The sequence below is a fragment of the Pinus tabuliformis genome, chromosome 9, assembly GCF_031772625.1.
Source record: "Pinus tabuliformis cultivar Carrire ecotype Pingquan chromosome 9, CPIR1, whole genome shotgun sequence".
In the NCBI taxonomy this organism is placed as follows: Eukaryota; Viridiplantae; Streptophyta; class Pinopsida; order Pinales; family Pinaceae; genus Pinus; species Pinus tabuliformis.
Window position 1 is genome coordinate 969,087,084 of NC_142307.1, and position 23,500 is coordinate 969,110,583.

The 23,500-nt window shown below is 37.4% G+C and overlaps 1 protein-coding gene across 3 annotated transcripts in view; it reads right to left on the reverse strand.

The window, feature by feature from the left end:
* Window positions 1-23,500, reverse strand: part of LOC149151952 (sucrose nonfermenting 4-like protein) — a 472,173-nt gene that overhangs the window by 51,373 nt on the left and 397,300 nt on the right. For 2 of the 3 annotated variants that reach the window (XM_089444376.1, XM_089444378.1), the window contains 2 exons: window positions 9,385-9,487; window positions 8,564-9,244 (listed from right to left, as the gene is read on the reverse strand). The exons of the other annotated variant lie outside the window; for it this stretch is intronic. In XM_089444376.1, coding sequence (XP_089300502.1) covers window positions 9,153-9,244; window positions 9,385-9,487 — 195 coding nt within the window. In that variant the 3' untranslated portion in view covers window positions 8,564-9,152. Of the gene's footprint in view, window positions 1-8,563; window positions 9,245-9,384; window positions 9,488-23,500 lie in introns of those variants that run through there. 3 annotated transcript variants of the gene reach the window in all.

Consider the following 23,500-nt stretch of genomic DNA (forward strand, 5'->3'; position numbering starts at 1 on the left):
TTTTGGTCCTCTATGACTACTCTTGTCTCGGATGCCCTACACATCCTCAAAGATTATTGGATGTTAAATGCTTACCAAATCCTCCATTCTTTTCTTCCTAAGTGAAAACAAGAATGATGTGTCTATCTCTACCTCTCAACTAGGGAGGATATACCCATTCCAATGAAGCAATGTACTCGTTCATATAAAAGGAATGTACCCCAAGCTCCATCTTAACTTAGGGACTTGCTTTCAAGTTTCTACTAAATCAAAAACTTGCTTCCAGGCTCCCTCTTAACTATAGACCTGTTCCCAACAACATCTCTCTATTCATTGATAAAGATCATGGGACCTTCAACTGCTTGTATAGCTCCTCCATTTGATGTCATTAATTTCATTTTTAATATTATGGAATCTTCATCTATCGGACTTCTATGTAAGGCATTGACCATCCATCACTTTCCTTCTTGAATCAGGGTAATCATGTCATCCTTCCTTTCCTAGAAGAGTGATCCATTGGACCATATTTGGCTTTTCCTCATACAACTACCTTTTTCACGTCATCTCTCCTTCAGGGTCTTCCATCCTTCCACATGAGTATCAGTTGTAGATGACATCCACACTTTTCTTTCTGTAGCCCTTTTGTGATGGCCCTTCATCATGACATATGTTTGTTGCAACATCAACATCTTGCATTCATATTGACACATCTCCAAGATATTCATTAGTCAAGAGTCTTCATTCTTTTCAGACTTTTCCAAGGTCTTCATATCTTTCCCATGGAGATATCATAGTGAATTCTTCTAGTCATCGGATGTTGATTTCCTTCTCCATAATTGCATCTTTCATGATCTCCTTTTTTCTCTTTATTCACATATTACTTGCCAAGAACTCCCAATCATAGTTCCTTCATTTTTCTCTTGTCAACCACCTCATATTCCATATGAGGGAATATTATGTTGATTTCATCTATTTAATATGCAACCCATGCCTTCATGCATCCTTTTAATGAAAGAGATCATTTTCCCTTGATCATGCTCATGAGCTAGAGCATGCATCCTTACTATCTGAAACTATATAACAACGTGACTTGACTCATTGAACATATGCATACATACCTCTTTTCTTCTTTGGTCATCTGGACTTCCTTAAGCAGCTTCTTGTCCCTAATTGATAGTGCTTTAATCATCTTTGACATGCTGCAATCCTTTGTTATCATACCATCATTCTTCCAAATAGTGAATCCCATCCAAGGTGGTATTCTTAGTGAGATACTTGATTCTTCCAAATGATGAACCTTCTAATGAAGATTACTATAAAGGATCTTGAACATCCTTGTCCTTGCAAATGCTCCTTTCTAATGATGTATGATGAGATCTATACTAGATGACTTCCTTCTTCCATAAGTGCTACTTATGCTTCTAATGAGGTCACCAAGGGCTACTTTTTCCTATGATTACTACTGCAAGTATGTAGATTTTTACTTCAGCTATGACATGAGCTATTGCTTCAATTGTATGCTTACTATGATGCCTTCTTACTAAGATGCATCCTATCATTCTTCAACCACAACAGAGGTCTATTTTTGCTATCCATCTATATCATGAATAGAATCCAAGGGTCTGTATAGTTCCCTTCTTCCATCATGCCTCTCAAAGGATCAATTCATCCATCTTTTACTTCTTATACCTGCAATACTAGTTAACAAGTACCCCAAGCAAAATATGATACCAAAACATGATGTCAAGTTATCCTTCTAAGGTTTCTATGCAACAAAGTGATCATCCTAGGGTTTCTTGGGTTCAAACCCTAAATCATATTATGTCACACTAGGGTTTCTTTCATGCCCTACAATCCTAAAAAACCCTAGAAGTCAAATCATAGGAACAAGTACTTTAAGATTCAAGTTTCTAAATACTCGGGTTTGTTATGAGCCATCAGCACAAACCCTAGAGTCATAACTTCAACCCTATAACATTATATGGACCCTTGACAATAAGAAAAATATCATACATACCTTATGGTTACTTACCATTGTCGAGATGACTTTCATTTTCCAAAGGCCATCTTCATCGATTTGTTTTCAGGTGTGAGATATTCTTCATTGTACTCATCTGTTGATTATTCCAAGTCTGTGATTGCCACAAAGACTTTGTTTATTGATCTTTGATCTATGTTCCTATAGCTTCACAGATCTTCATACAAGTGATATTTGAAAGCATATTAATGTTTTCTCTCTGGAGATGATATAGTTTCAATATTTGCTTGATGACAATATTGCTTTAGGTCTAGTTCCTTGATTTTTTCAAACTTCATTACAGTGATCAAATATATATGAGATAGGTGACTACCACATGTACTCGATCACCACAGTTTTTGAACTTGTAAGTAGATTAGAGAAGTGATGTCATGGGAACATATCTTGAAGATGAGACCTATGTTATCACAAAGATAGAGAGATTTGTTCTTCATCCTTTTAGCAAGTTTGAATTTTTCACAGAAAACAACCATATGTATCACTGGAGGGTGATATGGTCTATGAATCCAAATTTTACAGAGACGAGAATCTGATCTACGTATGCCCAGAACAGGTTTTGGAATCCTTAACAAATTTTGGATTGATGCTACCTTTGGGAGTTTCCTTTATCAGCGTTGTGCAAGGAGATTTAAGCTCGAGCGAAGACTTCAAAACAATTATAATTACGTCAAAATCTTGGATTTGTGGTTGTTGTAGGATTGACTTCATGTAATGGTGCCAATAATCAGACTTTCATTCCCTTTTGTAGTGAATTATGGTCTTCAAAAGATGGTTGACTTCTTTTCTTCAATATCTCGGCTCTTGATTGTAATTCGGTGCTTACTTTAGTGGAGGATGCCCTAGATTCTCCATGAGTGAGAGGAGTTATAGCCCAGAAAATTAATCCTTATCTCTTTGGTCTCCCTTCTTCTCTTTGTGATGATTGATGCCCTTGATAATCTTTTCATGCTTTGGTTCTTGAATGTCCTTTATTGAGCTGCCCTTCTTTGACTTGTCACCTTAGCTCTGATACCATGTTGAGAAATCTAGGGGCAACAACATAGGATGATTTCTCTTGTAATGATAATTGTTTGTGATGTATTTTAACTTCATTTGCTTAGCTTCTTCTTTTACTTATTGTCATTAGTGTTTTTCTTCATCAAATAGCTACCAAATCATAAATAACAATAAGACAAAGGACACAAGATATAGGCAATCAACCAGGGCCAAAACCTCTCCATCTTAGAGGAAAACCCACCAGAAATCTTCTTCTTATAGAATCTTTAATTGACGAATTCCAAGACTTAGACCCTTGACAAAGACTTCTAGTCAATGACACCTCCAAGACCAAGTCCAATTTATTCCTTGTAAAAGTCTCTCCTCACAAAGTTAACCCAAATCAAGCCTGTAATGATGACTGCAACTTCGACTCCTAAGTCTACAATTATCGACTAGACTGCAATTCTTGTACGTGTGGATGACTTATGGTTAGAATTATCTCTTATTCCCTTCACTTGGTGATCTCCCTTCTCTTCATCAATTCGACCTCCAAATCAGGTTATAATGAGCCCAAACCTTGACCGTTAATTGTGATCTTTTTGCAATTGTATGTATGAAGCCTTAATTGCCTCGCATGTGTGAAGAGCATAACCGAGAAATAGACTTAAATTATGCTTCCTTTCAATTGCTTTTGTCTTCTCTTTTCTTCTTTTCTTTTTATGCTCCTTGGACGAGTTTTTTTTTTTGTATCGGATTGATGCCTTGACAAATGAGGCTAAGCTCTCCTTTTATAGTCTTTATCTCACTGCCTTTTGAGCCGACTTCTTGTTGTCCTTACGCTGACTTTACCTTCTAGATAGGCCAACTTGTAGCTTGCATTTCGACTTGGTTTTGGAAGGTCATTTGACTCTTATTTGACTCAAATAATATCTTCTATGCAATATGTAACATGCCCAAGTGGGTCTTACCTACTTGACAATGACTCAATTGACTTTATGACAAACCTAAGAGCTCACAATGGGAGCTTGACCTAAAATCAATTTCCTTGAGAATGAAACCCATGCCTCAAGATCACCAATAATAAATTTATTTTTCTTATTACATCAAATACATAAAATCATGATTACATTTGTCATTATGAAGACCGAACCTAGTTACATATTTCAACAACGTTCACCCCTACAAGAGCTTACATATGATTGGACATAGTCATGACAATGTAGTTGATCTAGAAGGGAGAATTAAGAAAATGGCATGCTAATTTGGTGGCATTGACATTCCAACAGAGATAACTCTAGAAGGTGTTCTTTCTTGTAAGCCCCCTCATGCACCTAGAAAATTACCCTTCTTTGTAACATGTGATAATCGAGAAAGTCAAATAAGAGAGTTTGAATACTGTGTTAAACCTCACAATTATGCAAGTGGAAGTACCAGTTGGAAAACAACAACAGGTTACATGTTTGCTCCTCTTAACAGTATGACTGAGTTGCATACAGGAAGATTTGGAGAGCTCATTCTAGGTTCTAGCCCCTTAATGAATAGGTTTGGTCCATTAATGGGCATGAGGAGCTCCACTAGTAGCCTCAAAGGCCGACATTTGTCAAGAGATATTGGTGATTATTTTTTCAACACTCCAAGTTTATTAGAAGAAATTCAATCCAACAATCATGTTCTTACTGCATGAGAATTACAATTTGTATTACAAGATCACCATCACTGAATTTTCTGTGCTGAAATAGGATCAATTCTTTTGGCAGAAATAGCATATGAAGATGATGAGGATTCTCATGGTCACCTTCCTTTGCTATTTCATGACGTGTTTGTCTTTATGGATAGCTCAAAAGATATCATACTTAAGCATTGACAACATCCTCTTGTAAACCTATTATACTAGCTTGCAGTGCAACATCTTGAGCTTCATGGTACTAAGAAGCATGATGGTGGCATAAATACACCTTTCATGTGGATAAGAAATGATAGTGGGGATCAGGGTGTTCAAGCTTTGAATTTCGAAGGAATGGGCATGAATTAGTGGATGCAACAGAGTTCTAATTCTAGTTTACTAGGGTTACAACCAAATGTATACCAAGCAATGGCTATTGCAGCCAAATGTCAGAAGTGTTGATCCATCCAAACAGCTCTTGCAATTTCAACAATGACACCATTGGCAGTCTTAACAATTTCAACATAGGTCAAGTCCATAGTTACAAAGGTATATTTTTCACCATTAACAAGTGTCACAACAAAATATCCTTCACCAACATGCTCGGGAACAATCTCCACAAAATCATCTTCTTCATGACATACCATCTCCTAAGGAACAGTTAATAGTGTGCAGTGATTTTCAGACATTTCCTAGGAAGAGATCAAAGCAACACATGACAAAGTGAGACAATGTTGTTGGGTTCAATGGTGTTAGGATGGTACAACAGATATGTGTTGGAACATTCTACAAGTATATTTGGGATCCTGGTATTGATATCCAAGGATTGGATTGCTTGAGGGCAAGAAATCTTGGGAAGGGAGGATTGCAATGTCCCTTTCCAAGAAGATCGATTTAATTGTTCATTTTCACTTGGAGAAAAAGCAACATCAAAAAGTGAAATGAATAATTAAATTAAAAAATGGTATAAAATAATAAAAAAGCCCATGGTATTATGATGACCCACAGTATTCTAAGATAAAGTTATAAAAGAGAATTGGAGTTCACTTTGGGCGTGCATTGGTTATTGATCTTGATAATTGTTCCTAGGAGCTCTAGTAGCTCACTGTGAGGAGAAACCCTAGCTAGTGGTGATTAGTTTTGGTGGTGAAACATCCAACCTAGCTAGTCAAGAGGGAGAACCACTTCAGGGTCTTCATTGGCATTCATTAGAGAAGAAGGGTTGAAGATTCGAGTCCAGATGAAGGGTCCAGCTACAGCAAGAGTGCATCTTAGCAAAAAGGGAAGAATTTTCTAGGGAATTGCAGCGAGGGATTGAGCCAGAGAATTCTCAAAAGGAAGCCGAATTATCTCCAGTTGTCAATTTCTCAGGGTTTCTAAAATAAATTGATGTAAATCTTTCTCACTATTACTAATAAAATTGGTTGGGTTTTGTTGTGGTCCAAATTACTAGTCCAAATTTTTTGTGATTTATTAAATTTTTCGACAAAGTTATTTTTTGGAAATTTCTTGAAAAAAATTGACAGAAAATTACAGATTACATAAAAAGGGACATAACAACTACAACTACTATACTCAACTATGCATCCTTAAATGGGTCAAAATCTTTGTTACACCAGAACGACTCTCGAGAGGTGGGAAACTCGTTCCAATGGTTCCCGCGCTCCCGGGAGCTTTGGAACGATATGGGATCATTTCCTTTTTGGCAGGAGCTGCAATGGGAGTTGCAGACCGTTCCGAGAGCCTCGATGCCTAAAATATTTAGAGTTTCGGTGTTCCCACATAAATTTGGCGCCAAAAAAACTCCAATTCCCAAATTTCATGCTTGCTATCTTAAGTTTTTAGTTCATCGACAGCTGAAAGGAATTGGTCCACTTATAGTTTCATTCACTCTGTTAAGAGGAATAGCCTTACCTCTAAGAGAGCAGAGAAATTGGTTTATATGCATAGTAGTCTTCAACTTCGCTCGAGGAAGCTACCTGAGTATTTAGAGGGCCCTGCAACAAGATGGGATGTTGATGCTGAGGATAATTCTCAAATTGATGATGATGAAGATAATCCTTCACCAGATGCAAGTTTAGTTGGCATGCCTTTGGGTAGGATTACAGACGCTCTTGATATTGATGATGGTGATGGTGGAATTGGAGTGCCTAGCGAGGCTCAAGGTTATATGGATGCTCTTGACGCCGAAGATTGCACTTTATGATATCTTCAACTTTAGTCTTTAATGTTATATTTTGGGCTTTGAGCATTTTTGAACCATGTATTACTTTGCCACTTTGAGCATTTGTCATTTTTTTTTACCATGTACTACATTGAGCATGCTAGCAATATGAATATTAATATGACGAGTTCTTTGATTTTCACTATGTTTCTTAGATTCAAAAGTGTACCTCAAATCATTTACATTCTCAAATTTTTATTTTTGAATTTGATATTCATATAATGAATTAAAATTTTAAATTAATTTTAATATTGGAATATTTTGATTATTATATATATATTTTAATTTTTAATTTTTTTATTATATAATATTACTGCTTCTTGGAAATTTTAAGGAAACCTCTAGTTGTTCCGGACACCCATACCCAAGTTCCCAATGTTCCCACATTCCAGAAACTCATCAACATAGGTCAATGTATTGAAAGCTTTATGTATGTCAAACTGTATGTCTAATGCTTAGGATACGCATTTACCAATTGTAGTGTGTTGATCCCGTAAGTACAAATTTCATGTTCTCAACCTGTTGTTTTCTTCTGGAGAAACTGTGTATCTTGATTGAAATGACCAATGTTTCGAGTGGACGCTCCACCCATCATCAGGGACACATTAAATACTGGTTGTTTTGAGTGGACGCTCCACCTATCATCAGGGACACATTAAGTACTGATTTGTCCCAGCTTATGTGCACTTTGAGTCAGTTCTATTAATTCATTAGTGGAGAGAAATTGCTTTAAGTACTGATTTGTCCCAGCTTATGTGCACTTTGAGTTCTATTAATTCGCAGCTTATGTGCACTTTGAGTTCTCTTAATTCATTAGTGGAGAGAAATTGCTTTATGAGAACTTATCAGCCTACTCAAAAATAATATTCAAAATTGCTTAGTTCTCCAAAAGTGAAAAGGTGTATATGTCATACCTTCTTCATACACAAGATATAATAATGTGGCACGAGAATAAACTACATTTGCATCCACAATACTAACCTTTCAAGGCAAATAAATTGTTGTTTAAAAACTGTGCTAAAAAAAGGGTGTAAAAGCACACGATTATATTCAGAGGATACCCTTGAGCGTCAGAGATTGGACGCTTATCAAATAAATGGAGCACGTAGAAAAAATAAAATTGATTATCCCAAAAAATCAGGGATTTGCTTTTATTAAATAACACAATAGTAAAAAACTGTGATTTAAAAAAGGTGTAAAAGCACACGATTATATTCAGAGGATACCCTTCAGCGTCAGAGATTGGACGCTTCTCAAATAAAGGGAGCATGTAGAAAAAATAAAATTGATTATCCCATAAAATCAGGGATTTGCTTTTATTAAATAACACAATAGTAAAAACCATTTCTGAGAAGTATTTTGCGCGGCAGAAGAGGAGTTTGCCCCAGAGTACCCCATCTTCTAAGGTTAACGCAAAGAAAATACTTGATTTCATACAGTTTGAGATCTCCTATGTTTCAGTGGTTACAAATGATGTCAATAGAGAAATTTATCAGCACAGCCCGGAAAAGAGGTTATGATAAATGATAAATTGTAGTACCCACATATGTGACCATGCAAGAAAGTACACATCCTTCGGTATAAAGGAAACATGTTTCCTAAGGATTACTTCATTTAAAAGCTATGAATTTTACAATTTCAATATGGCTTTGTATTTCAATTCAAAATATGTTCCACTCACTTGAAATCAAGAAATCTGTATCCTCGTTCAAATTATTTTATTCCCTCTAAGAACATCTGTTTATTTACTTATAGTAACACTTTGTGTTACTGTCACAACAACTCTTAAAAGAATGTGAATACTTTAGTGAGTGATGCAAATACTATCCATCATATTTTATCTCAGCACTGAACATAAGATCCCGAGTGAGGAAACTCCATCCTTTGATCTACAACGCCACCCTTATATTGTTCTTGACATGCAGACTATCAGAACGGTAACATAAATACTATTCATGAGAAATAGTACACTGGCTATACTTGACAAACGTTGATGGTGATAGATACCAAGGTGGGAACTTCATCCTTCACTTACAGATCCATCTTTATCATGGATGCAAACTATGGGAAACACTAAAATTGAATGCACTGCACATAAATTAAAATATGCCCCAATGTTTCCTCGTGTAAAGGAAAACAAATATATAGAACCTAGCTCACTAGGATAAAATCACAAGGTGTGCTCTAATCAGCCACAAATAGCTGTAAGAGCCAAAATTGACGTTACACATTGCCCCAACCGGTAGACGGAAAAATTTGAGAGTTCGAAACTATCTGAAAAGAAAGTTAAAGATGTCCCTCAAGGAGATAATACCTTCAACACGGTTGCTACCAGCTTCCACGCATATAAGCCGCCGTACACCTAAAGCCCATCCCACCAAAAAACAACCACCAAATACAAAGCGTACTTATCAGAGAAATTTAATGTCTTTCCAAAAATTAATTCTGTTATCAAGGGCAATCTCTGCAAAAGCAAACAGCATATAAGATTAAAAACTCTACCAGGAACGGCTAACTGCTCCATGACCATTTGGAGGGTGTCAGATCGTAAACACATATGACACCGAACTCCAGGGGACATTCCATCATGAGACGACTGCAGAGCCTGTAATTCCAAAACTAAACAAACAATGAGGGAACTTTCTCCTGTCGCCAAAGAATATAACCATAGCAAATCATAGATATTGATAATTAACTTTTCACAAAAATATCCAGTTAAGATCCGTCATATCCCAAATTACTGTCTTCAAAATAAGCTTTCCAGCATGATTATAACAAGGCATGACATGTGAAACCCAAGAATGCATGACAATGAATAAAATATGAATTGCTAGTAATTTAAGGCTTGTGAAATCCATGAACCTTGTTCTTATGGTCAAAGTTAAGTCGAACAGCAGGTGCAATCAGCATCAGCAGAAGAATCCGTTGTGGGTGTAAATACTAAAGTAGCATCATCAGCAATAAATAGTATATACTAAATAAGATTCATCATCATCAAATAGTAAATACTAGTCGTGAAATTCTAGTTCCCAAACGGTGGTAGGATCTTAAAAAATAATGAAGCAAACTCTTTCTGCCGTGCTCCAAATTCTTGTCAGCTAAAATCCCTCTCAGGAAATGAAAAACGGCAGCAAGAACGATGAATGCTTTATAAAGTGTTCTTTTCATTTTACCTTGCATGAGCCTATGACTCACTGAGTTTGATCTAACTTCCTTTAATCTTGCCTCATCTTCTCTGATGGTCTCACCGTGTTTGACTGAACTGCAGGAGTACTCATAATTTGACCTATGCATATGTAGGCTAACAAGTTAAAAAGTGTTAGTAATGAAACAACTAAAGAGCCTGCCAAGGCCCAAAGTTGCTGATAAATTACAATGAACTTATCGAGTACAGCCCCTATAGTACTATCAGTTACCATGACTGGTTACCCAAGCAATCCAGTGGATGTTAGCGTACCATAAGGATACCACAATTAAAATTGTGCCCAGGCTGGTTATCTTGATGGTTAAAATTGTTGAAGCTGATATCCCAGAAATAAATTAATAATGTACTAATTTGAGGAATCTGAATTAAATATGAAATCTGCCATGATTCTGTCATCAGAAACAGATCTACTTATACTAGAAACATATCCTATTTGAGGAAACAGATATGACCCAAAATACACAAAAAACCCAAGAATCCAATATGGATATGAGATTCCAAGATCATTCAGACACAAGTGAGGGCTTCCCCAAGGTGAATATGGTAGCCATGCATGTGGTAGTTAACAGAATACCAACAAAACTATGTGTTACACCAGATATTGTATGGGCTGTCTGAGGACCAATTCATAGAAGCTTGCAGGATGACACCCATGGATTTTCTATGTACCAGTTGAAGAACTGTGGGGCGCTTTGTTATTCCACATGTTATTTTGTGCCACCTTCATTTCTTACCTGACCCTTGACCAACCAAGGGGAAAAGCGACATTGTTAAATGATGACTTGGCAGTATCATTTTCATGCTCCTTGCCCACTTCAGTTGTTATCATGTTTAATGGTCATATATTGTATCATTGCTGGAGGTTGCTTCAGCGACATACTATGTACACTGTTCACCCAAAATTTTCACCCAACTTGGTGTCCAAGTTATTCTGGCACCTGCAGTCATGTGCCAATCTATGCCCATAACTTCTCCTTGGACTACAACGCTAGATGCCTTAGTCTATCCAATGAATGAACAAGGCACACGCCCATCCATGGCCTAAAAACATTCCGTAGCATGCTTCGATTTCACACTTAGACATTAGCAAGTATACATATGGAACAACACATTCAAACACACATACATTGACATCCACACATGCAAACAAGATATGAGAACAAGCACATTCAAGGTGAGTGCTTAAAATCCTTACACCATATACGGAAGAATTTTTCAATACAATGATACAAGTTACAAAGGTATAATGAGGGAAATGACTGAACCCACAGCTCATTACAACAGTACAAAGACTAAGGAAACTATCTTGCCCAATGCCCCATAAAACAATCTTCAAAATCAGTAGCAAGGGTACCTACCAAGCTCATCTCAAGAGTAGCTTGACCAACTCATCTCTGAACTCATCGGAGAAGTTGACCCAACATGTCCTAAAACTCACCTCAAGGTTGTCATAAACTTGTCTCAAACCTTGGCAAGGTGACAAGTCATTTTGTCATCCTACAGACTTGGCACTAAGCAAAAGTAACTTGGCTCCTTGCATGAGTTTGCTTAATGAACTCCTCTTACCCGAACCACCCCAAGATGATTATCCTTGTGTTTCACCATTTGCGCTTCCTTGATGTGTTAGCCAATGTTATCAGAACTGAACCGGTGACCGAACTGAAAACCCTATGAACTGGGAACTGGTCGAAACCGGTAAAAAAACTGGTCGACCAAAAACATATAAAATATTCAAATTTTAAAGAAAAACATATATATTCATGTGCATCCATATGAATCCAAACCATTTATGCACAAATAAGCAAAAGTCCTTATTTATATAGCATGTAAGGGTGCACAACTAAAATAGCATTGATTGCAATCCATCTCTGAACTAAAAATACAACAACAAACAAGCTCTAGATGCCCTCTTGAATCTAAAAAATAACATGCTACAACAAATACCTGCCTATCATCAAAATCATTGCCTATATTCGGATCTTCATCATCAATATCTCCCTCTAAGCATTAAAATAAGATAGAAAAAAACGTAGCATTTCAAGTCAAGATTTTGATTCACTGATGAGTACATTTTTAGTAGGGCCATGATAGAGTTCAACAACCAATTCCACTAACATCAAGGTACATAGAGGGTTTCATGCTCTTGATTAAATACTAGTTCCATACCCTTGTACATGGCAAAATCCGATGGACATGTTGCAAACCCCCAGTGGCGAAATCAACGGAAGCTAGATTAGGGTGATTTCTCTTTACTTTGATAATTGCTTGTGATGTTCTTTTACTTAACTTGATGTAGTTGTATTTAGCTTCTTTTTATCTTGATTATTATAATGTTCTTATCATCAAACAACTACCAAACTAAGAAGCTCAACGAGACAAGAAGACACAAAATGTAGGTTGCTAGTCAGAAACCTCTCTCCTCTTGACAGAAAAAACTACAAGAATACTACTCTTTTTATAGAATCTTCAAATGACGAATTCCAAGACCTATGACCAAGACCAAGACCAAGTCAAACCTCTGCCATTGTTTTAAAAAAAGCCGAGTCAACTCCAACTTGGCCGAGTTAGATTGAGCCAATGCCTAGCCAGGTCGACTCGATGGCCAAAATGGAACCGCTAGCCAGGTTGTTACCGAGCCAGTCGTTGACTCGATCGACTCGGTAACAACTCGGTCGACTCGGTAATGGCTCGGTTGGCTTCGTAACAACTCGACCGACTCAGCTCTTTGACAAAAATCCTGAAGCACATTTGTCAAAAGTTGTTCCGCCTCCTACATATCAAAGGTTGGGTTGTTGTTTATTGCGTATTTATAGCCCTAAAGAAATCTATCACTGTGAGAAAGTTTTCAAAAATTACAAGGCCGAAGTATGGTTATCCTAGTGGAATGAATTAGAAAACTGAAACAAAGCATGGAACCATACAATGTTTTTAAAAAGGCAAACGTTCTGGCAATGGACTAATAAATACATATTTACCTCTAATTGTTCTGGAGCTTGACCAAAATTAGATCAAGGGTTTTGAGACTTCATTAGTGGTAGAGAATTGGTATTATTGTTGTTGTAGTCTAGTGATTGTCCTTAGGCTGAGGCAGAAAAGAATCCTTGCATTGGTGGCTAAGTATGAACTTTGTATTGTACAGTGCACTGGGTGCCATTTTGATATAATGGATACATTCATGAGCCTACTTTGATCATATGTTGTCTTCTCTCTATGTTCTAAAGCTTTGTGTTTGGAAACATGAATGAAAATCATTAAAATTGTGTTTTTTATAAAATAAAATAAAATAAAATAAAAAACAAAAATTTAAAGTATTTTTTACAATGACCAAGTCATTGAAATCAAACAAGCCGAGTCGATACTCAGTCAGAGTTGGAGTTGACCCTCGGTTGTTTCTGAACCGAAGTCGGAGTTTTAAAACATTGACCTTTTACTTGATGAACTTGCTTCTCACAAAGTCAACCCAAGTCAAACTAGCTTCAATTCCTCAGATTTTGGCCTTACTTCAGATTCTCGACTTCTACTTCAGGTCTGCACTTTTAGGCCTTCCTGTTCTCTCTACAATTTCGCACGTGTGACTGAATTTAGGGCAGAATTGAGTCTTTCCCTTCTTTGTTGAGCTTGCTCTTTTCTTCTAAGGTTCTCAACCTCTTTCCTTGATCTTTTGCTTCCAAAATTTGGCTTCTTTTGAAGAGTTTGCGATTTAGTCTTACTATAGTCACAATGATGCCCTAATCTCGCACGTGTGAAGGATGATGGCCAAAAAACAATCCTCAAATACTTCGCTTTCTTCTCCCTCTTATTTTCCTTCTCTTTGCTAGGTATTCTTGCCTTTTTGTGCTTCAACACACTTGCTTGAAAAATGCTTCTTTGATGAGATCGAGTTCTCCCGTATATATAGGCTTCTCATGGTGGTCGAATAGCCCTTATGAGGTCGATTTGTCCGTGCTTGTAGGCCGACTTGTAGACTGTAGGCCAACTTGATCTTGGAGGGAGTCTTTTGACTCTTTTGACACTAAATAAATTCCTCTTACATAATACAACATGCCCAATAGGGTCTTTCATATATGTCAATGACTCAATTAACTTCTTGACTCTATAACAAACCCTAGAAGCACTCAATGGGTGCTTGACCTACAAATAAATTGACCTAGAGCATGAAACCCATACTACAAAAATAATAATAATAATAATAATATGAAGACTGAACCTAGCTACCTATTTCAGCACTGTCTCTTACATTAGAGGAAATTTGATTTTGAAAGGTTAACGTTGAATTTGCATGTCATAATATGTAATCCAATCAAAATCCTTTAAAATTCAAAAGAGATACAGGTGTGACTAGGCACTGGCAAATTTTTTATTAATATAATTTACCTATCTCAAGTGTGAGTGGTCCCCAAGCGACCCAAAACTACATTAAATATTGAACATAAAATTAATATCTTATTTTGTAAAAGTTATAGTATCGATAATATTTTTAATGACGTGTAACTCATTTGAATTTTAAATTTACCTTTTTAATTTAAATTTCCTTAAATCTTGTGTAAACAAATTAATTTAAATATAAAATATATATACTATTATTTTGAAAAAAGTGCATTTATTTGGTTAATTTAAATTTACCTTAAATTTAAATTTTAAATTCACTTTTTTAATTTAAATTTTATTAAATCGTGTTAATAAATTAATTTAAATACAATATATATGGTTATTTAATTTTAATGACGTCTAAATAATTTAAATTTTAAATTTAAATTAAATTTAAAATTTGTTTTTTAAATTTAAATTTTATTAAATCTTGTGCTATATATATTTTTATTTTGATAAACATCACATTTATTTGGGTAATTTTCAATGTTCCACCAAGACTTCGGGACAGGGAGACGCACAAAGGGGATGTGTGGGCATACCCTCAAATTTTAGGGAAATTTAGGGGGACGGGGGGCGTCGGGGCATATAATCTTTTTCTTTTTTAAGATATATATATATATATATATATATATATATATATATATATATATATATATATATATATATATATATATATATATATCAAATTCATATTCTATAATGAAAGCATAAATACAATAATACATACATATTTGAATTAAATAATGAAATATAGTGATCTATACTCATCATCCTTACTAATACATACATGATTCATCCATAGACCACGAGATTCAATAATGAAATACTCTGATCCATATTCATTATTCATTATTCATTATTCACCATTCTAGAATCTACATTGATTTAAAAATTAAATTCATCATTCTAGATTCTAAATTGATTTAAAATTTAAATTCATCATTCTAGAATCTAATTAATACTAAGAAAAATAGACTATAATAGATACTGAAATCTAAAGTCTAGAATAGTAAATTGATATAGCTAAAACTCAAAAACAATGGACTGATGAGTCTAAAATTCACTCTAAAATACACAGAGGGCTTGGTGCTCTTGGTTAAATACTAATTCCATACCCTTGTACATGACAAAACGCAATGGAAACATTGCAATCTATCGAATCCTCAATTCCTGAAAAACTGTTAAGTTTGCTAGATTTTGAGTGAGATCTGAAATTCTACTTTCTCCATATGAAATCCAATGAGGTCGGAACCACTCTCAAACATCTTGAGTCATTCATGGTAGTGTTAAAAATTTAAGTGAAAGGATGAAAATGAAAGATAAAGGAGAATGTCACTTTTACTTTAAGAATTTAACATTACCGTGAATTGCATAGCATTAGTAGGGAAATATGGTCAAAAACTAGGTTTTTCCTGTCATAAATCATTCATTGTTTACAAGCAAATTTAAGGGGGGCGCATAGCCCATTTTGAGGGGGGACGCTCAGGCGTCCCCTTTTTGGGAAGTCACGTCCCCCACACTGGGGAAACGTCCCCCCTGCATATCCCCAAAAGAGGGACGTGGGGAAACGTTTCCCCAAACGTCCCCCCGTCCCAGGTGTGTGGGGTGCAAGGGGTGTGCGCACCCAACCCTGGGGGACGCATCCCCGTGGAACACTGGTAATTTTGATAAAAGTAAAATAATAAAAATGATATATTAAAAAATTGTCTACATGGCAATATTTTGTTAATTTCTTAATTTTTTTCTTAGGTGACTATTTTTGAGTTGAAATTTCCTCTAATGACTAGGGAGGTATTCATAATATATACAAGGTACTTAGACATTCTCATACTAAAAAATTCTCATAAGAAGAGTCGGATTGGTAAGCCATCTCATATGCTATATGCTCAGCTTATATCAGTGCATCTCATCATATCAACCAACATTGTCACATAGCAAGGCCTTGACTAACAACTCTATCTCTCCACAAGATTAGAGCACAATGTTGGGGAGACCAATGATTTATAGACACCTTCATCATTGTCTCTCAAGGCACATACCCCATCTGGATGTTCACAAGGTATGTCCTTCTAGGACCATTCTTGTCTTGGATTACCACATCCTCAAGGAATTTCCTCTTCGACTACTCTTACCTATTGGATGCCCTACCTCATCCTCAAAGAGTATCGGTATCAGTCTCATATGCTTACCCAATCCTCCATTCTTTCTTCATAATGAAGACAAGAATGATGTGTCTATCTCTCCCTCTCAACTAGGGAGGATCTACTCATTCCTATAAAAGGAATATACCCAAGCTCCCTCTTACCTAGGGACTTGTTACCAACAACAACTATCTTCTCTTCGGTGGAGATCATGGTACTATCAGCTGCTTGTAGGGCTCCTCCTTTCGGCATCATGTCATGGATGAACTTCAACTTCTTCATCATGGAGCCTTCTTCTTCTAGAACTTCTTTGTAGGGCATCGACCATCTTCTTCATCACTTCCCTTCAATGAAACATAATGTTGAACCAATAGTCATGTCATCCTTTTCTTCATCAGAAAGTGATCTTCTAGTCCACATTTGGCTATCCATCATAGAACTACCTCTTCCAAGTCATGTTTCTTTCAGGATCTTTCATCCAATCTTAGTTGTAGATGAACTTCTACAACCCTCTTTCGGTAGCCTTGTTACAACCCAACCAGATGCTTTCTTTCAAAAATAAAAAATGAACATCAAATCAACATTACCTCTTTATGATGGCCCTTTGTCATGACATCTGCTTCTTGCAACATCAACATCCTTTCGCATACTGTATGAATCCATCTCCAAGACATACATTACCAAGGTTCTCCTTTTCCAACATACATATCAGGGTCTTCATACCTTCTCCATGGAGATGTCATAGCTAATCCTTCTTGTTATCAGATGTTGATTACTTATCTTATCTTACGTGACTATAGATACATCTTTCACAAACTCTTCTTTCATCTTCTTCGCATATTGCTTCCTCAGGATCTTCTATACATAGTTCCTTCATCATAGGAACCATGGTTGCCAACCACCTCATTTTCTTTATGAGGTCATATAATGTTGATTTCATCTTGTCAATATGTAGAAGAGTTCAAGGTACATTGTATTCATACCTTCATGTATCATTCATAAGGAAGAGTCCCTTCTTCAATCAAGGTACATTGTATTCATACCTTCATGTATCATTCATAAGGAAGAGTCCCTTCTTCAATCATGCTCATGAGATAGAGTATTCAACCATTCTATCTGCAACTATATGATGACTTTTATCTATCTATTACCAAATATATACATACCTCTTCCTTCATGTGGTCATCTAGACTTCCTTTCCTTGCTTTCAACCAACTTGACATGTTGCACATCTTTTTCATCATACCATCCTTCTAAACTGTGGATCCCACACAAGGTGGAATGTAGACTATCTGCGAGACACTTGCTTCTTCTAAGTAGAGGTGAACCTTCTAACAAAGATTCCAATGGAGGATCTTAATGGTCCGCATTCAACAAATGCTTTTATCTAATGATGATGAGGTGTGACAAACTTTTATCTTCTTATCTTGCTAGATGACTTGTTGCTACTTCAATTATCTTTTTATACTTCTAATGAAGATGCCATGAGCTACTTCCTTTCTATCATGTACTATGACTGCTTCACCCATATAAACTTCTACTTCAGTTATCTGTCCATGCCTCTAAGATAATGTCATCTCCATTTTTGTTATAATGCATCCTATCATACTTGTAATGCCTTCCATCATGACAACTATCTTACAAATTGATCAGAACTAAGTGTAGGAGGTTATCTTAGTCATAATAAAGGTCTTTCACTTCCTCCTTTGTTCTCTTCTTTTCTGGTTCTTCTACTTCTTCGGTGATATGGGCTTCATTTCTTTTCTTTCTCTTCTTTTCCTTCTTGAGTTTAGGACAAATCATTTTGAAATGCCCATACTCATTACATTCATAGCATTGAATCTTAGACATATCAATTTTCTTTTGAAACTTCTTTCGAGGCTCAAATTGTCCAAATATACCTTTCCTTCTTGCCATTACTACATATGCTTGTGTCTGTTCATTTGATCCAACATTGTTCTTTGGCTTTAATCTTGTTTCTTCAATCTTGCATAATCAGCACAGATAGTTGAATGGAAGGGTTTCCTTCTTCCCATAGATGCTTGATACAAAGTTGCCCCATTCATCAGGTAGTGCATTGAGCACAATGGTGGTCATCTCTCGATTAGACATTATTCCTCTTAAGGTATGAATCTATCCCTTATTCCTTTGATACCTTCATCTTGTATAATTCAGTCCTTAACGACATAATTTCTCCTACGGTGCTTACAGAGAACAATTCTACCAACTTTTCATAGATCTCTTTCATTGTCTTCAACTTTGCTACATAAGGGATGAAAGAATCCTTGATTGACTCAATGAGGATCCTTTGAGCCCTTGTTTCTCCTTTCATATATTTCGATACACCTTGAGATTTCCCTTGAGAACATTTGGTGATAGAGCCCGTGACATATTCACTAACTTCATTTTCTATAAGGATCAAATCTATTCTCTCCTTCCATGCAAGGTAATTTGATGAGCCAACAAGTTTGTTGTTCTCCTTGTAGAAAGAAGTCATTATCAATTGAGACATAAAATACAAAATACTTACCTGTCAAGTGCAGATGCTCCTTTGATGATGGTATCTTCAATTTGATGCCTTTTCTATGATGTTGACTTCTACAACTCCTTTGTTGTTGACAATTGAAGATGCCTCTTTGATGAAGATTGCTTGATGATCTTCTTCAAGGATGTTTGAGATGTGATCCTTTCTTCAATGTGAGGGAGATCTCTTTGATTTCTTTGGTGATGATCAAGTACTCTTTCTTGCTTCCTTTGGTTGATGATTGTAGAATGTGTAAGCTTCCGAAGAATGCTTCAAGTGTATAGTCCTTCTTTGAATGGAGGTAGAGTCTTTGAAGTCTTCTTCTTCCAAGATTTGTGATGATGTGATCCTTGTGATGTGATTGATAGTCCTCCTTGATGCCTTTAGTTTTCCTTCATGCCTCTCCTTATGCTCAGCCCTCATGTATCCTTCTTCAATTGGATGATTCCCAAGTTGCCTTTCCTTCTTGTTGTCACCTTAGCTCTAATACCATGTTGAGAAATCAAGGAAAACTAGACTAGGGTGATTACTCTTTATTTTGATAACTACTTGTGATGTTCTTTTACTTAACTTGATGTACTTGCATTTAGCTTCTTTTTCTCTTGATTATTATAATGTTCTTATCATCAACAGCAACCAAACTATGAATATCAACGAGACAAGAGGACACAAAATGTAGGATGCTAGTCAGGGCCAAAACCTCTCCTCTTCAGAGGAAAACACACAAGAATTCTTATCTTCTTATAGAATCTTTAAATGACAAATTCCAAGATCTATGACCCAAGAGCAAGACCCCTCCAAGACCAGGTCAAACCTTTTCTTGATGAACTTGCTTCTCACAAAGTCAACCCAAGTCAAACTAGCTTCAATTCCTCAGATTTCGGCCTTACCTCAGATTTTCGACTTCTGCTTCAGGTTTGCACTTTTCAGCCTTCTTGTTCTCTCTACAATTTCGCACGTGACTGAATTTAGGGAAGAATTGAGTCTTTCCCTTCTTTATTGAGCTTGCTCTTTTCTTCTAAGGTTCTCAACCTCTTTCCTTGATCTTTTGCTTCCTTGTAGGCTTAATCTCTCATTCAAACAATGACTTGTTCAATTGTTGTTGTTATACCTTTGATGCACTTCACGCGTGACTATTTCTAGCCCTAGAAACAGTCCTTTATATTTCAGTCTCCTTCTTTCTTACTTCACTTGAGAGTCCTTCTTCCATGCTGGAGTAGGAGGCCTTTGTAGGCCTAGTGACTAGCCCAACCAATGAAGAATATGCAACTGTAATTTTACTTCTGATATGGCCGCAGACTTCCCTCCACTTTCTCGCACATGTGGCTGTGTATACACTTGAAAATGGGCCCTCAGACTACGTTGTTATTCTTCCTTACCTCGCTGTCCTAGAAGACCTTTTCCCTTAGATTTTTGTCATTCTCCTTATCCTCTATTTCTTGCAGATTTCAGAGCCAAGTTATTAGTTATCTTTTGGAGTGGACAACCTCTATAAATAGAGGATTGTCCCTCCAATTAAGCCAACTTGACTGACTGCATTTAGGCCGACTTGCCTCTTACTTGTAGGCCAACTTTAAGGGCAGATTGTAAGCAGATTTATTTAGTTTGCGGATAACTTCCATGGTGTTGTAGCATGCTTAAAGGACCTTCTTGAAGGTGCCTCTGCCTAGGAGTAGACTTGACCTTGCTTGGAGGTTTCCCTTTGACTTTAATATATATTTATACATAGTGTAACATGCCCTTAAGGCCTACAATATTTTCTCTTGACTATTTGACTCACCTATAGAACTTTGACATGTGTTAGACCTACTACAATGAGCAAGGAACTCATTGTCATATATTATAAAAATAATATTTCTTTTCTTGAATAAGTAAAAATATCAAAAGTACATTTATGAAGACCGAACCTAGTTACACTTCCTTCAAAAAAGCATTCAATGGGTGCTTGACCTACAAATAAATTGACCTTGAGCATGAAACCCATGCTACAAAAATAATAATATTAATTTTCTTTTTTACAATATACATGTAATATTCCTAATTAGCCATGGCTAATTGGAATATTCGATTTTGCTCAATTTTGCCTTCTATAGTTATTTATAAATAAAAAGGTGAGGAAAGGGGGGACATAACTCACTTTTTGAATAAAGTCACTCCCTAGTAGCACAACGTTGTAACTTGAAAGGGGAGCCAAGGGTGCCAAAGGACCACATAGAGAAGGGGCCCACGTAGACACCTGGAGGGACTGCGCAGATGGAGAAGGAGCACATGGCAAGAGGGGCTATGTTGGAGGAGGTGGGCCTTAGGGTTTTGAGAGAGGCCAATGCTATAAAAGAGAGAGGAGCCTCCTCATTTGGGCGTTGGATTATGTTGCATTTGAGCTAGTCACTTCGACTTAGAGCACGCTAGTTGTTTAGCCTGTCTGCAGCACTGTTTAGTGCATCGAGTGTCTCCGTTCAGAGATCTCACCCTTAGCGCCGAGGGACTTCGAGTGCCTGCTCGGGCAAGGTAGTTCCATCTGTATTTTGTAGGAGGAGCAATCTCTAGAGTTGAGGAGGAACTGAGCATTTTGATGACTGCGCAGTCTTGAGAGGGGAGGACGCAGTCCCTTTTGGTAAGAGCTCTGGATTGGGTTTATGTGGAGGATTTGAACTTGGAGATTGAGCAAGGGATCAGCCCTTGCATATTGGAGGATTTTCGCAGAGTCTTGGGTATAGTTTTGGAGCATTCTCTTTAGGGGTAGCGCAGAGCCTTGAGGGATAGCGTAGATCCTCAAGGGGGTGATTTTCAGGGGTCAGCTATTTTAGAAAAGCTTTCTAGGATTTTCTGGGTTTATTGAGCAGAGGTTGATTCCAGAGTTTCAGCATTTTCTAAGGAGGGGAATAGCCCCAAATCCTCACTTGATTCCAGCAGTAGCAGCAGCACAGCAGTTCTCCGGCAGCTTGGACACAGTTCAGAGAGAGGCCATTTCCTTACCATTCTGAGTGTATTTCTTCACTTGCCTTGTGAAAGTCGAGGTGCTATCTTTCTGATCACCTCTTGTATTCTTTCCATTACTCAGTATAATAAAATGGCTTAGCATTTCTCTCTGCATTTCTCGAGTATCTGCTTATATTCCATGTATACATTATTGTATGTTGCACTACTGTTATTTTTATCTCTTTGAGCTTCCCGGCTACTATACCACTTGTGTGTTTTTCTCCTATACTCTTAGACAGAGTCTGGAAAGGGCCAAGTAGCCTCCAGATCTCGTCCTATTTTCAGAGGCGACATATCTGGTAAACGCCCTCCCAGTCCATCTCTGGTTGGAGTTTGCTTGTGTTTGAGGGATACCCCTGATAAGGGATATTACAGTGGTATCAGAGCATAGATCTGGCTCAGCCTGTGGAGCTAGCAGTCTATGACACCGAGGGAGAAGCCCTACATCTGTTACAGAGGTAGGAAATACAGAGATATTGAGCGTAGGTTGGAGAACACCTACGGAGAGGAAGACTGTGTTCGAGTGGTGGACACAGAACAGGAGGAGCCTGTTGTGAACACAAGACAGGAGGAGCCTGTGGTGGACGCAGAGCAGGAGGATCCGATGGCAGATGAGAACAGGAAGAGATTTGCGGACATGCTCCTCAAATCAGTGCAGGATTTGTTGAGGCAGATCGAGGTGATGGGGCAGAGATTCACGACAGTGGAGGCTAGACAGCGTGAGAACCCATAGGTTTTCCAGGTTGGTGAGGGATCAGGTACATCCCACCATTTGCCAGAGCAGGGTGCCACTCAGCGTGATACTACTCAGCAGATGGCCTCACATGCCCCTACACACTCTACCATGCCCACTTTCCTAGGAGCAGACACGGGGGCCGAAGCCCAGCAGGAGGCAGAGCCCGGTCATATGGGCGATTATTTTGCAGAGTACCAAGCCTATGGGCAGGAGTTCAGGGATGCTCTCTCATTCAAAGAATTTGTTCAGCTCCAGCGGGATAGTAGACCCCGCGACCATCACAAAGGATACTAGCATTTTCATGATGGAGACAACCACCACACAGCTAGTAGATTCCACTTGCCTACGTTTGATGGCTCATCAAACAATTCGGCAAAGTCTTGGGTGGAGAAGCTGGACATCTATTTCCAGCTTAACCAGATGTTGGAGACAGAGGCCATCAAGGTGGCAACATTACATTTGGATGGTGAGGCCCAGGACTGGTGGTTCCATGGGATGGTTACACTCGGACACTCCACAGTGACGACATATGCCGAGTTCACCAGGAGATTGATAGAGAGGTTTGACCGGGGGGATCCGAAATAGCACTTTGTTGAGATGACAAGGTTCAAACAAACCGGGAACCCATAGACCTACATTGCAGACTTCTTGAGGGTTTCAGT